This window comes from Ammospiza caudacuta, chromosome 11 (genome assembly GCF_027887145.1).
Source record: "Ammospiza caudacuta isolate bAmmCau1 chromosome 11, bAmmCau1.pri, whole genome shotgun sequence".
Lineage (NCBI taxonomy): Eukaryota > Metazoa > Chordata > Aves > Passeriformes > Passerellidae > Ammospiza > Ammospiza caudacuta.
Window position 1 is genome coordinate 22785662 of NC_080603.1, and position 16765 is coordinate 22802426.

General features: G+C 39.7%; 1 protein-coding gene across 2 annotated transcripts in view; it reads right to left on the reverse strand.

Moving 5' to 3' along the window:
* NLGN1 (neuroligin 1) overlaps positions 1-16765 on the reverse strand; it is a 376495-nt gene that overhangs the window by 286084 nt on the left and 73646 nt on the right. For both annotated transcript variants that reach the window (XM_058811941.1, XM_058811940.1), the window contains one exon: positions 12234-13039. In XM_058811941.1, the coding sequence (XP_058667924.1) occupies positions 12234-12726 (493 nt within the window). In that variant the 5' untranslated portion in view covers positions 12727-13039. The remainder of the gene's footprint in view (positions 1-12233; positions 13040-16765) is intronic.

Here is a 16765-nt window from a genome sequence, read left to right on the forward strand (position 1 = left end):
AATTGTTGCCTTTGATGTATACCATTCTGCCAATTCTCTCATGAAAGCAGTATATTAGCATTAGCTGGAGTAGTTACTAAAATATAGATTAATAAAGAAAAGCTTATATATATACATGCTAAGAAGATGACATTGCAGACTGCAGAAAACACAACTTCAAGGCTCAGAAGTGACACAAATGGCTATTATACACTAGAAAACCATTTTCAGAGGAGCCCAGAAAACGAGCTACTAAAGAATGAATCACAAACCTTTATCTGAATTAGCCGGCACTGGTTCATAACACTGGGTTTATGCAATAAAAGTATTCAAAATAAGATTACACAGTCAAAATAATAAATACAGAATGGGATGAGAGAGATAAAAGGCTGGTGAGAGAACAGGATGCTTTCTGCCTAACCCCAGGGATCTGAAATGAGCTCCCTCAAGAAACTGCCCAATTGCTTTATAAAGTAAGATTACCATGTGCATGTATTTTTTTCACCCAGAGTACAAGCAATAATGTGTTTTAGCCTATGACCAGCATCATAGAGAGAGCTTTATTGCAGAATTGGTTCATTCTGTCCTCCAGCCCAGCTCTGAGCAAGAGGTTTGATGCCGCTGTGATCTTAACATACACACAAGGAAAACAGATGCAAACAAACAATAAGGGAATATAAATATTCTACAAAGAAATAGTGACACAAAATTACTTTCTATTGCTTTGTCTTTAGGAGTTTGCTTATAATGATTTGATAATTTAATCTAATTGATCTCTCCCAGTACTTCCATGGCTCTAATCACTGTAGTATCTGATTACTGGAACAGATCCATACTTTATCTCCAGATTTAATAACTAAATCTATACTTGAAATAGAGTCACACAAGTTCAGCAGAGGGAGAGGGCCAGATGCTGCTTAGCCAGGGGAGGAGGGAGGGAAAGGGAAAAAGCTACTGAGGTCCGGAATCACTGGAAAGGTGCAACCAAAGGAGCCCATTTCTAGGGTCAGAGAGGGAAAGCAGGAATGTGACATAACTAATGGGGGCAGAACCAAAAATGAGCTGCTGTCTGTGGCCCATGCTCCTTCAACCTGTCTTCTATGCATGCACAAAGTAATTGTAATTATTATTATCAGCTCTTTGTTCTCTTCCAGGCTAGCCCTTCATCAGCCTGAAAATTATGACATTTCCTGAATGCATTTCAACAGCTTCTTAACCTTTTTATTTCCCAAGAGCAGGGACAGTGTCAGGCAGCACTCAGAGATTTTAGCAGTGAAAAGGTTAACACCCCAAATTGCTAATGATAACAACAGTATTCACTGAGCCAGATAATCACTCACAAAGAATTTCAATCCAAAGTCACTTAAAATTCAAGGAAACCACTGTATTTCTTCAAGGAAGTGACAGCAGTTAGAAGAATATTCATAATTCAAACAACGGGCCAAAATCTGACTTACTGCTGAGTTTATCTATTTTCAATGGAGCAATATTAAGTGCTGGCTTTTGCTCTGCCTTAGGTGAAACTTATTTTGTGCCATGTCCTCTAACACAGGTGGCTGGGCAGAGAGAGCTGACAGCCAGGCCTCTTGCACAGTGCAAATATCAAGCATGGACTGTGTATGGAGCATTTCTGAGAAGTTATTTGTTTCTTCCTCTCTTGTTTGACTGCTGCTTGCTTGTTGTGCTGATACTCAGCCAAACTAGCTTGTAGTTGAAAATGTCAAAGCTCTGGGCAGAAAAACAGCAGCTAATATATCTTAGCAAACTCTGGAGAGAAAAATAGTTTCTGCCACTAAAAACTGCAGGGTGGAATTGTGCACTCCCTTCTTCTTCACTTTATTTTGCCTAAAGGGAAAGAGTCTTTTAATCCCATTTCTCTGCTTGGTTTGCACAGTGCCTGGCAGTGTACACCTGCTTCAACATGTGTGTCAGGAGCCTCCTTTGCTGTCAGATCCCTTTCCTTGCTGCTCCCAGCTCATCATCTGTCTCCCAGCATCCCGTCTTGCCCAAGCACATCTCAGCATCCATCTTTCAAAGGTGTCAGGAGGAGAAACAGAATCAGCCTGTCACTGTCTCACAGGCCAAGGGACAATGCTCCCTGTCACACCTGAGCAGCACAGAATTAAATGGGCACAATGGGGTGTGAGGTGTTTGCATCAACAGCCCCAAATTCAGGGTGAAGCGTGGAATTTCACCTCTTCAGCAATCATTGGTGTCTCTGTAAAACTCCAGCGCCCATTCTCATAGTCCTGTATCATGATGTGCTTCTGCCTCCAGTGCTTGAACTGCAAATGCATCAAGGCAAGGATTGCAATTAATCAGGGGTTTCATGGTGCTTCCAAGAAAAAACAATAGATGTCCCTTTTCTTTCTTCCTTTGTGTGAGACCTCATCTATGGAGACTCCATCTAATAGAGATGGCAGGTGCTCCAGCTCTTAAGTATAGCAATTATTTATTGTTTCAGAAGTCATTGTTTCAAGGAAAAGTAATTTATTTTTCATTAACCAATGGCTCAGTAAATGACTGAAAAGTGTAGAAAACACACTTAATTTGCTCTCCTGTTCCACATAGCACAGCTATTAATTGATTCATATGGAGAGCTACTTCATCTGCATTTAACATCAGAGACAAACGGGGAAGGATTAAGATTGTAAAATCTAGGTTTGCAGCGAGATTTCTTGTGAAATTTCTTTAAATAAACCTGCCTCTCCAACAGCCATACACAGCAATATTTCATGCATCCAAAGTATTGTATAGAGCATGGAAAATCTTATTAATAAAAACAGTCTTGGGATTGGTAAATGTGCAAAATGTTCTGTTTGTCTCACATAGGTATCTTAGACATAGCCTTCAGTTATTAAGTCCTTTTTTTAAAAAAAATCCATTTCTTTTTGCTACTTTAAAATAAATATGAAAACATATGAGTCAATATCAATTTTGCAATCAAGTAAGACAAATTGTACCAGCTTTTCTTTGAGCTCTCAGATGTGATTATGGCTGTTAGATGTACATATATATGCAGACAAATGCAGGTTTCATATTCCCTTTCCACTGAGTCCATCTCATTAGGACTTTATCTTTGGGAATGAGGATTCTCAGAAAATGAGTTTTCACTGGGTCAGCTACATGCAGCTGGTTCTGTTTCCCTGCTCATTGCATTAAAAGTTATATACTAGAGAATATTAAATTAAGAGAGAAGAGTAATGTGGGCAGGAAACAAAAACAATCCCTGCAAGGGCACTGTAGGGAGGTTGACAAGAAGACTAGTGCAGAACTTTGGGTTAAAGGGCAACAAATCATCAAGAAAACACCCCAAAAATATGAGCAAATCATGACAGCCTCCGCAAGGAACCTTGACACAAGGTGGGATAAACAGAGAGTTTTATCCTGGCTCTTCTCCAGGCCATGGGTGGATGGTGTTCCTTCAGCTCAGGGCATGGCAAGACATTATTGCTGATCCAAGATCCCCTGTTCTTCAGAGTTTCTCTCCCACCATTTTGTTTAAAAATCAGGAGTTTAAATCCCTGCATTAGAGCAAACCCTGCAAGCCCTCCTGAGCCGAGCTGAGCGAATCAGGTGAATTAAACAGAAGGTTTGTCCAACCTGCCTGACTGCGCCTGAAGCAAATGGGGAGATTGTGGATGAATCGCTGCCCTGACCAAGCTGGGAGCAGGGGCTGCAGGAGGAGCCCAGCTGGTGGGTGGGAGGGAAGAGGGGCATGGATGGAAGATGGGGACGATGGGAGCTCCCCCAGCTGGTCTGGGCTCCCATCCTGCCCCCAGCATCACTGGGGGGCTGTTCCCAGCCGAGCTGAGGTGGGTGGCAAGGTCAGGGTGGCTCCTCATTGCCACAGGGTCAGGGCTGTGCACTCACCGGTGAGCAACACCCTGTGCCAGACGTGAAACACAGCATGAGGAAACAAGCTGAAAAACTCTACTGCCATTTTAAATTACTTCTAAAATTAGCTGAAGGAAGAGGAGAGAGATCATCTGTACGCTCCAGAAGGTTGACACGAAAAAGGGTGAGAAATCTGTGATCCTGAGGTTTTGGTAGATTCTAGCATATGTTATCCTTGCCAGTTATTCCCCACCCACTCTGCAGGAGAGAAGGGAGATGCTGTGGAGCATCTCAGGGATCCTCTGTATCCATGCTGCTTAGTCCATCTCCTGTGCCTGGACCATCACAAGAACCTGTACTACAAGAGGATTTTTTTATCCTCTTTCCCCAACACCTGGAGGTGCAAAATTTGGACACTCCAATATATAAGGAGATCTTTGAATCTCAGCACATAATAAGAATCTCATATTGAGTGGAGGTTTTTCATCATCTTCAGCCAACTGTTGGATAAGTTTCTGCCTCTGTTTAGAAAAAGGATCTCTAAGTACAAACTGTGCTTGCTCTGGGCTGAGCCTTCTAGAAACATTCAGCAACTGTGCAATCTTCTTCCCACACAATGCACCTTTCCATTAAAAATCTGAAGACAGTTTTTGCTGTAAAAATATGGAGAACAGAAAGTGAAGACAGAAAGGCAATAGAGACAAATCTTCTTTCACGAGCTTTGTGAAATATTTTCTCAAAATAACTTTGCAGGGGTTTTACTGCCAGTTCATAATGTGGATGATTCACTTCTGATATTTCTGATAAAACAATATTCAAAACTTCAAAATCTCTTCCAACTCATTTATGCTACCATTTAATTAGGGCTTCTGCAATATGTTACAAGGGCATCATTATCCCCTATAATTGTATAATAATTACAATTTTTAATGAAATAATTGCAAGTACACTAGATATGTAGATATAATTATGGTAATTACATAAATACCTGATTTTCAGCTAATAATTAAAGAAGGCCTTTACAAAAAGGGGGAAATTTAACAAATGGAAGCTTTTCTGAAAACAAATACAAATAATAAATAGCTGCCTCTCTCCTGTCATTTCTGCTTTACTAGGTTATATCTCTCTCTCTATATATATATATGATTTTCAACAGATTATAAAATAAGAATTTAAAAACTAGTTAAATATTAAATCATACCAAGAGACCTCAATACTTTGCCTCTGCAGGGCCTGATTTACTGGCATTAATACAGCCCAAACTTAATGATTCTAGGAGAGGTCAGCATCTCACTTGAATTATAAATGTCTGTCAATGGCAGGAAGATGTGAATTGTGCCTACAACAACATACACACTGTCCTGCTGGTTCTGGTATCCTCCAAAATGTGTCCTTTTGGTCAAACCCACTGGTTATACCCTCATGAACACAGAAACCCAGCAGAAGATGCATTCTCCCCATGGCTATGATATTTCAATAAAGGAACTACTTACAGAGCATCATCAGCTGAAAAAAAAGCCCCAATTCTTCAACCAGGGAATTTCCTTTCCCTTCAAACACATCGCTAGGACTGAACTTGCTGTGTGCTGACTGTACTCCCAGTACAAACAGGAAAGTGAAAATCCAGCCTCATAAAAAGCATGCAGAAAGCTCTGCCAGGGCAGATTGATTCTTGCTCTGATGGCACTAAGGGATATTAACAGAATTCCCACAGCAGAGGAATTAGCAGCATGATTTACTGCTGCTGCTGAGATGTTCCAAAACACTTTGGCACAACTCTGGAAGGGGAAATCAGCTGCAGCACCTGGACTTTGCCATTGCCATGTCTCTTCCAACTTCTGCAAGAGCAGCCCTGAGGAAGCTCCAGCTGCAGCCAGAGACCACTCTGGTCCTTGCACTGTGTTGGAATAGAGGTGCAAACATGGCTTAAATTCAGCTTTGTCCCACTTCCCTTAGCCTTGCATTGTTCAGTGCTGCTCCTTCTTTGGATAAATCACATTATTACAAGCATGAGAAAGTAAAATAAGAGATATTAATATTAAAACAGAAGGAAATGGTTTGATATCCCAAAAACAAATCTCATTTACGGTAAGCTCATTAAAGCAGTTGATTTTTGAATGCTGAGCATAATTATTAATACCATACATATCAAAGTGGAGAAGACATATAAATTTGACATCATAAAGTAAGTAAAAATGAAGAAGGCTAAAGAATTATGAGTGAAAATAATTTGGAAAGAAAAGAAAAAGAAATTATACTGGAGCAATATTCAAGTTATAAGTAGATTATTAACATTGTGAGATGATCCTTAAGAATAGTTTGACACATGTAAGCACCATGTTTCAAGCTTTAAAAATATCCAAAGAATACAAAAAATGTTTGTATCCATGTGTATTATAAGGAAACAAAAAGATGAAGAGCATTAACGCAGAGAAGAGCAAAGGAATAATGCTATAATACAGGAGGGGAAAAACAATCAGAAAACAATAGTTATCCAAAAGCCATATTAGTTACTCAAAAGTTCCTCCTGAAAATGTACAAATACACTTATGCAGTTATTTTTTTATAAGATTTATCCATTCTGGCTTTAACTGATAAATTAGAAACTAACAGATTGAAAGGAAAACCATCTCACAGATGTTTACTGAGTAAAACCAGCCCAAGCCAACAAAGGCCGGGGGAAGAAGCACAAACCAGTTTTATCCGACTTAGCATTATCAGGGTAGCAGTGCTATTTTAGAGCCTGTGTGGGGGAGGATGCAGAAAATGAAAAGCAAGCAGTAAAATAATGGACAAGGAATGGAATTAGATCAGAATTTAAGACCTGTTAGAGCTATAAGCACTGTCAAGGTATATGAACAAAGCAGTGACAGCACCGTGGCTGTGTGGTCAGCAAGAGCCCAGAGCCCGAGCAACCAGACATTTACAGGGGACTGTGACCAGTGCTGATGGCATTTAAGATGACTGGAGCCTTAAAATGCAGTCTGCAGAGTCTTCTATTGTCAAGCACTGGCTCAGCCAGAAAGAGCGCTGGAGAAAGTACATCAGAGTTTTAAGCATTTTATTTCAAATATGACATAAACCTACTGCACGTCTTTGGAAAATGCTGCTAACTGACACTAACAGCTTTAGATTGTGCAAGGATGAAAAGGTCTGTACAAGACAATGTTTGCTTCATTATCTTCTTCCATGTATTACCAGTATAACAGGAAATGCTGCAGTGGTGGAGGAGGAATGAAGAACAGGGCTTCAGAAAGGAGCAGAAAAATGGAACAATTGTGGTGTCTTGGTGAGTGGCATTGGAGTTGGGGATTATGGACTACACTTGGGCCTGCTGATACCACAGGGAGTAAGGATGAGGGCTCTCGCCAGGACCCAGCATGGTTGGGGGTGAAAATTCAAATATGTGCAGGCAACTACTGATACAAATATACTAAAGGCTAATAATTTGTTAGGAATCTTCAAAGTGGCCTAATGAAGATATAAACCCTTTTAAAGCATTGATGTCCCCCAAACTACATACAAAGGAATATTTTGTAAGTTTGGAACTCAATCTCAAGAGACCCAGAGCTCTGGCAATAGTCTGCAAAGGCATGTTTTTAGTCTATTGACAACATAACTTATTTTGACAGAACTCTGTCTGCAGTGATGGAGGCTCACACCTTAGATTTCATATTTTTCACTCACATGGCCCTAGAGAAAGGAATATTTCAGTAATTTTGGACAATTTACCATCTACTCTTCCATTACTTTGATATTATTTTCTAAATTACATCTTTAGAAAAAAGGAATACTGAAAATAAATTCTCAACCTTTGCCAGTGGAAATACACATTTTAAAGGTCTCAGCTTGTCCTTTTCTGTTTGATTTCAGAGTTGAAATGGGTTTAGAGAAAGATCTTCATTTAAGGGAGTCCACAGGAGCTGCACAAGTTCTATTAATTGCTCATTTCCAAGATCTGATGATAAGTAAACAGTTCTAGGGTAGTTAAATGGAGTACTGGAACAATCACTCTACAGAAACACAAGGTAACAGGTGAAATTTCTGCTTAGTCCTCTAAAGAATATTTCACATTGCTAAGCTTAAAGCCCTAAGGTTATCAGAGCCTCTTACAAAACAGAACTGATGTAACATATTCTCCATTGAAAACAAAGGGAGATCAAAGCAGGATGAGATTACAGCAGTGTGATTTGTGTTTCAGTTCCATGAATATATTTGTGTGTATGTACATTTGCTCCCGTGCGTCCATAGTAACCACAGCCATAACCCAGAAAGTATGGTGTGGGGAGCTTTGCTCTGAAAATCAAGTAGCCCATTAGGAGGCATAAATATTAATAGAACTGTCTAATCCTACACTCTCAAATGAGGTAGTTCAGATCATGAGTCTCCGCATTTAAAATTTATTCACTGCCCTGACTAGAATAAGAAACAGAATCCACATGTGGGGAAGTCATTGATAGTGGGCGGTCTCTGAGCCACTGATAATTCCTAAACATAAAAGTAAGGATCAAGTGATTTCTTTCCTTATTCTACACCTAAATCTCCTACAAATACTAATTTATCCAAAACTGCATCTGCCTGGCTCCATGACACTGAGGATATACCACCTACAGCTCCACATTTTCCCATTGAGGCATCTTCAGGCAGCATGAAAGTTTTAGTACAGGTTCCTAAGAAAGAGCACACTGTCATCCCAAGTGCAGAGCACACAACACCTGGGGATTCTTTTAGTGGGCTATAAGTGATCCTTTCCAAATTTTCTTTATGCAGTTGTCATCAAGTTAGCAAATTCCTCGTGCAAACCGTTGCAATGGAAAGAAATGAATATACAGTATTAAAACACAACAGGTATGCAGCTAAAGCAGGATGCACTTGCCCTCCTAAGAGATTAGTAAACATTCTGGATCACAAGTAAAATATTTGTGTTTTGACCATAAGGTAAATTTAGAGGACTGAAATGCCAAAGAGTAGAATACTATTCAGGTAATCCCTAGAAATGCTGCAAAGTTTTGTTGGGAAATTCAGGATATTCCAGGTAATAGATAATATAATTAGTATCAATCACTAAAATGGTATAACCTACAATACAACCAGGGTCTATTAAAATATAGTTATGAAAATGAACTCAAAAAAACCCACAAAATTACTCAGATGCCTTTGCATTGATTTTCCAAAACCAGCCCTTGCAAACACAAGTTTCTGCATACCCAAAACAGAATTAGCAGCCTCTGACCTTGACACACCTGGAGGGAAAGACACAAAACCAGATGCCCTTTCTTTATTTTTGAATGAGTAAATTGAAGGACAAGTAACTGGAATACATGCCTCCATGTATTGCAAAAAACATGCAGAATTGTGTCATTTCTTTTCACCCAGCTTCAGCCTATCATTCTGCAGTCTCTGCTGTGGGCACATCCAAATCCCAACAGGAGGTCATGGATATAATGCTCATTACCATCTCCAGCATGACTCATGGCTAGAACTCCTTTCATTTCCACATCTATTTTAATCAGATTGCTCCCTATTCCTCAAAATTTTTAATTTTCTAATGTCCCTCAGCTGACAATTAAGTATAAATACTAATTTATTGAATTCAATCTATTTCATGTGGTAAGAAGGAATCAAACCAAATGTAAGGGTAGCATATGGTTGCTGCTTCAGTCACTTTCATCTTACACATCCTTTATTAATTAAAAAAATGCTGTGAGAGTCTGCCTCTGATTTCCAGATCTTCTCCTTCCAATAATTTTCATCACTGTGATGCTATGACTGTAACCTAAAAATCCAGCAAAAGAGGAGTGTAGGGCCTTTCTTCTTTGCCATTTCCCAGCTGTGGGTGCTGCTCAGTTGCTGTGACTTTACTGCAGCTTTGTCCTGCAACTCCTTTTGCCCCTGGCCATGGGGGCAATCCCAGCCCAGGATAAATCTCAGGTTATGCACAGGTGAGTAGAGTGAGATTTACTCAGAGAACAGGCATTACTACAGATATCTCAGCTGCCCAGCTGAAAGTATTCAGGAGCTCTCTGCACTTGTCAACAGCAAGAGGTAGGCTTTTTATTGTGCTGTGTGTGCAATGAATCTAAGTGGAAAGGTACACACTGAATTTCAAGTAACTCTCTTTATTCTCCTTCAGGCCCACAGGACAATAAGCATGACTTTCTCAGCTACTGGGCTCTCCCTCCCTTGACTTTTGCTATTTTTCTGATTATTTTTATTTTAATACTCTCTCATATGAAAGATGCTCTCCGAGAACAATGATGGGGATCTGCATCTTTATTTATGACTTTGTGAATCAGCGTCTGGGTGATAGGAAGTGAAAGTTGCTCAGCTAATTACACACGCTTGATGAACTGCGTAATAACTGCTGCAGCACTGCACATTAATTGAATGCATATAAATGACAGCAGTTATTCTAACTTGAATGGTGTGTGAAGAAGTGACGTTGCTCGCAGTACCCTGATTATCTTCATTTCCAGCTCTGGGAACCCAGCTTAACCAATTGTACTTTTACAGCACCAAGCAAAAATTCCCTAACAGAAAACAGAGGATGCCTCAAAGCCTGACACTTTAAACACAAATTGATTTAAGTCGCTGAAAGTGGATTTTGACATCTCAAAAAAAAGCATGCATCGAGCAACTACAATTAACAATTAATAATTAACAGCTAGCAGCAACCAGCAGTTAGAAGCTGTAAGAGCTAAAGCCTTGGGAACAAGGCCACCCTCATTTAGAGCCTAGATACTGCCTTAAAAAACTAATGCAGAGTTTAAAGAGTTAAATTTTGCCCAGCTCTAAACATTTCTGCTATGTGCTTTCCTAAAATGTGTTTGTTTTGGAATAACAGGATGAAAAATAAAGGGATTACAGCTAATAGACAACTGGGCATGTTCACAGTACTCTTTGTTTACCCCAAAAAGCATTCTAATTCACATGTAGTCCAGCTCTAAGGTAACACATTATTTTAAAGAAAACAATAAAGGAAAATCATTTGATGCAAAAATGAACGTGCATGGTACAAAATTAGTACTTCGAAACTAGCACCAAATGCCTCCTTTGAATCAGTACCAAAATAGACCTTCTCTGTTGCATGTCAACTGCTTGAGGAATTTGCAAATATTCACAAAGAAATCTGCAAACTTTTCTATAGTATTTAACACAGAAAGGGGAGAAGCCAAGTTTCCAAAGCTTCCAAAAGCAGTCTAGCTCCCAAAGTACCATGTCACAATATTTTAACAGTTCCCTACACCCCTATTAAGAGTTTTTGGGCTTTGACAAAGAGAGTTGTAATCACAGAATAAAGGAAATCAAAGCTCACTTTTAGAAGCGCGTAAACGAAAAAGAAAAAAAAACCTTTCACATCTACACTCCAGAAAAGTTAACCCTGTTCCAAGAAAACAGGGAATATCCTGGAGAAAGCCAGTGCAGGTCTCAGCCTTGCATTGCTATAGTGCTTCCCAGCCATTATGCCATAGTTCTGGAAGGGAGAGCTGTGGGCTGTGCCAGCCCCTCCAGTGGTGGCAGTGCCCATCCCAGGGCACAGAGCTCCCTGCTCTGCATCCACACACACCATCCCATCCCCTGGTGCCACTGCAGGCACTGCCCAGAGCCTGGGGGCCAAGAGAGAAGCTGCCAGCACTGTCACTGCAGAGAGTGCCAGGCAGAGATGCTCAGGTGCAACTGGATCCTGGCTTTAAAAATTATCTTCTCATCTGTCACACACAGACCTCTCTTTAAACACCTCTCCACCAGGACAAGACAGTCCCTAACAGTTCACAGCACCAGCAATCAGTCTCTTTCACCTGTATTATTCCTTCTCCTTTTGCAAGGTTTCGATCTCTCCCCCGGTTTTTTTTTGTTTGGGTTTTTTTTTTTTTTTTTTTTGTCCACTTTATACATACCTCCTTTTCTACAAATTTTCTTGCCGGGTTTTCTGGCACATTCCTTGGATATTCTTTTGACTGAAAAATGAATAGAAGACTAGAAAATAACATGGAGCTCCGTCACAGACAGTAGGAGCATGCAACACCACTATCTAACTTAAATATGACCTGCTTTATTAGGTGCGGAAGATTCTCAACTTGTTGTGCCTGCACATGCAATGGAAAAGATGTTGATGCATCTTCCCAGAAGTCAGTGGGTGGCAATGAGAATTAGGCACCAACTTTGACCTAAAAATTACACGTGCTGTGGGGGGGAAAAAAATGAGTGTAGACAGAAAGAAGGAAAGAAATTTAAAGAAAATAAAAATCAAAAAGCAAGGACAAACGCACACAGAGAAAAGCAGCATGCACACATGTAGTAAGCTGGCATGCAAACAGAGAAAGCCATGCATGCTACCAGTACACGTGAATTAATACTGTTAGAAAGTAGAACAGGAAAATAAAAAGATCTCCCTGTTTTGCCTGCTATTAACTCACCATCCTCGGTTGGGACATAGATATTTAAATAGAGGCAGTCTTCGTTCTGATCTTGCACATAGGTTGAAACTACATCCAAGTTATTAGTAAACCACACGGGAAGCATGACTTCAGGCAACCTGCCCTCTATAATGTTCTGGGGACACACTGGAGCAAACTGGGTGGTGTTTTTGATGTCTGCCCAGGGAGATGGAGGCTCAGGAGGCTGAAAGCGGCGCTCCCCTGTTGGAGGGGCAGCGTATGGAACCCCGAGAAACTGGATAACGGGCCCCAAGATTTCATTGTTAAGTTCTTTCTTAATCCCCCTTATCTTGCCAAAGTTGGTGGTCACCACTGGGTTGGTATCATCCAATTTTTGGGAGGACACAGCTGCGGCGTGGAGCAAAAATCCAAGTATGGAAAAAGCGAAAGTGGCGTTCAATCCCGTGTGCAGCAGGCGGAGCGCCGTCGCTCTCCATACACAGTCCAGCCACATGGATCTTGGGAAGGCCATGGTCCCACATTAGTTGTGTAACTACAGTGAAGCAATCTGATTTGTATCCACTGGTGTAAAAACAGGGCGACCGGAGGAAACAGATCAAGTTTCCTAAATAGGCGCCTGTCAGAAAAATCTCAAAAGGCTTTTCACGCGGTAAGTATCTTCCATTGATTTCACACTTATTGAAGCTGCATCTTCACTCAGCACTATTTATCAGACTACATCCTATTGACAATTCTGTTTTCCATAGCAGCAATATGAAGAGAGCAGCCATTTACTGCAGAATCCCCTCTTATAAATCAAATCCAGTTAGCCGCAGGTCTATATCCTGGAGAAAATGAAAATAAATCATTAGTATGAAAGAGCTAATATGGGCAGAGTGATAACTAGGTGTTTAACATGTTATTTACATACATTAATATTGGCTAGAGTCATGTAAGTTAAACTGCAGTAGTTTATGGGTCCATGAAATGGCAGGTGAAACTCTGATTACTGGATTATCTGTAATGTCACCTGTTGAATTTACAGAGACTTCTCAGGAGAAACAGGACTCGCAGAAAATACATTTTTAAAATTCACCTGTTCAAGAATAAGAAATTCACTGCCAAGCTACATTACGTAAGTGTTTATGTTAATATTTTATTTAACTTAATCAGCTCATAATCAATTTTCACCTTGTTTGCAGAAGTTGATTTATCAGAAAGGAAGTAATTATTCCTTAAAGCAGAAGATTGAGAAATTAAGATAGGCAGGCACACTGAAAACCCAAATGAATTTTATTTCATTAAAAGCAGTTTATAATACATACAAATATGTTTTGTTAATTTTAAAATATAATATGAATTACTGTGCTTATTCATAATAACCTGAATTACCATGCTTTATGAGGTTTTCTGATTGCTGATGAAATTCACAGATAGACTGAATTGTTCACATCAATGAAGGACCAAAGTCTGCTTCTGCTGAAGTGAATGGCAAACACTGAATTTGCACAGAAGTACAACTGGACCTCTGTAGGTTGCTGTGTTTTTTTTTCAGAACTGGTTTGGAAAAGGATATGAAGAAGCAGCTTAGGGAGGGAGCTGTATATCACAATTTTTACCTCAGATCAATCCTGTATTCCTCATAAAAGACTGACTTTGGTGAAAAATGAAAATGCATGTTGAGAGCACTCAATTCCTACCATCCTTAATTTATAATATAAACAGTAAGCATTCCCACAGGAGAGGAGGAGTCTTATCTTTCATATATCCACATGCTGACTGAACAATATCCCAGAAAAAATAATCAGTTAGGATCAGAGACTGTATAATCTGAAATTCCAGATGCTATTTTCAACTACTTTAGCTCAGAGGTTGTCACACAAGGCAGTGTTCCAGCACTTCTGAAAATTGCTCAGTGCATATCATTATATCTTCCATATTCATGTGAAACATATTTCCAACACGACTTACAATATCCTATTATTTAAGATGCAGTGTTATACACAACATAGCAGTGTAATCTTACACTCCCTATTAAGCAGTGTGTAATGCACAAGAAATGTGTTTTGCTTTGTATAGGAAACATTTTAAACCACCTGCTTTTGAAACAGCATTGGCAGCTTTAATGAGAATTGGTTTTTTTATCATGTCTATACACATTGTGGAGAGAATTCAAAAGAACGGCTTGTCTAATAGTCAGACTACCCTGTAGTTTGGGTTATTAAAAAGGAGATTGTAAAAGCTATATAGGACAGCAGGAGATTTGGTTCATGTCTAGTGTTCCTTTAGCTCTGAACAATCTATCTCAGGAGGCAATAAGGAGATAGATGAAGCTTTTCTGCAATTTTCTCTTTGCCTTCCTTTCTCTGCTAATTCTAACACCTTCACTGTGAAACTGCATTAACAAACAGGCTTATGTCCTTCATCCTCCAGCTGTATATTCTCAGTATTTGCTGGAAATGCACCAATTTAGCTGCAGAACATAATTCCCCCAACTTGATGTGTGTGTTTACATTTACTTTAATACAGTTACATGGAATGGCAGACGTTCCCCTCATGGAGGATTACTGCTTTGTAGCATTTCCGATTTTGGAGGGAGTAGAGTACAACTTGAGAAATAGTAAAGACAGAGTAGGCAGACAGACATTCTGAGCAATGCACATGGAGAGATGGGAGCCTGTTCCTTAGTGGTATTCAAAAATCTCCATGGCCTTTTCCACCGGGTCTTAAAACCCATGGGGGCTTGTTTTCCTCTTAGGAATGGAAACATGTACTTTATCTTCTTTCTAAAACTCATAAATAGCAGGAACTTTATCTCAATAGCCTTCCAGCTAATTCACATGGCCTGGGGAAGGTCTGAGTCCAACAAATCCAGCATAGAAGTGCCAAGCAAAAACATCCTTCTTCATTTTAAGGGGCTGGGTTTGTTTGATGTGCAAAATTAACAAGATGCTACTAATTTAGCATCTATTTTCTATTTAGCACCCGTTTTCAGTTCTAAAGAAACCTTGTAATACAATTTTGATGCCTCAAATGGTAAATTCAATGTAAACTCAAAGCCAGTTCCAAAGCTGGGCTATATTTCTAAGCTTGTCCATCTGCTGGTTTGTCTTTGCAGCTGAAGAGCTCTGCTGTGATCTGCAGTTCTGGTTTGCCTCCCATGGATAAGGTTTTACTCTGAGACAGGATGCTAAAAAGGTAAGAATATAATTCAGTTCTGAGTTTGCTACTCGTAGTTAATTAACTGTGGGGCAGTAGCCTCCATGAATTGATGGATAGGCTATAAAGGGCAGAAAATTGTCAACAATTTGAATCAACATATTTTCATTGTATTTGTAACTTGAATTTTGGGTTTGCTCTTTTCAAGCCTTTCTTTTTAAATGTCTAAGTAACAGTTTATTTTCAAGACTGGGAGGTCAGACATTCAAGCCTGTCATTGGCTGCCCTGAAGCTATCACATCAAAACCACAAACTCAACGCAAATGAAACGACTGAGATTTATCAAATCTTTTGAGACTTTCCTGACAAAATTTCATTTTGAGCACGAGGTGCAAGGCCAAGTAGGGAAACTGACCAAGAACATGTTGAGAGTTAATGCTGGACAAAATTCCCCCCAGTATTTCTGCAGGTAATCTGCACAGGACTTTCCCTTGGTATCTGGACTCAGTTGAAAAGGAAACAGTGGAGGAAAAAAGAAGGAATAAACAGGAATGATCAGGGAGAGAAGCAGACAAATAAACCAAAGAGTAGCAATGATAAATCTGGGACAAGATTCAGCATCAAAATAATGTGGATCTGAGGAGGAGGAGGAGAAACCTTTTAAGATTTTTCTGCTGTCTTGATTTGAGGATCACAATTGCTCCCTGTGGTAACACAAATGAATTCTACTGTAAAAGGTATTTGATAAAGACTTTCATGCTCTTTCAAACAGTCTATACTATACAGAGGTTTTTTTCTATCTATTATTTTATTATCTTCCTTTCTGAATTCAAATTACTTTATAGCTCAGATTCTGAAATACTTTAGAGAAGCATTTAGTATGCTGAGGAGTGAACAATCCAAGAGAGCTTCAATGCATCTTTGCATTTCCAATGACACAGGGCACCCCACAATGGGTCACATCTGCAGCAATCTGCAGCAGTGCAACTCCTCTTTGTTACCCATGCCCAGACCTTCAAATCTTAAGGGATGGTTTGATCTGTACCACCTATCAATAGCTCCAAAGGATTAATAAAACCTTTGGTGGCATCCAAGGCTTCTGGCCATATGTCAGCTTTAGCACGTATAAAGTCTATTATTGTTAAAACAAAAATCTCCCCAAACCCTCAAAAATGCTGTTTTCTTTTCAGCTGAAGGTGTATTCTGTGATTTGATTTTCCTGCTCAAAAAATTCCTTTCCATTTCCACTTTGCTAGAAAATCCCAGTTGCACCAATATTCAAAGTGATTGCAAGAGTTTGGAACACCACACAATGCCACTTCATTTGAAAAACACAAGTGCTGTTTTGCGGAACCAGCTACATTTGCATCCATTTTTACTTACAGCAGTTTCTCCTTAGAACTAAGAGCCCA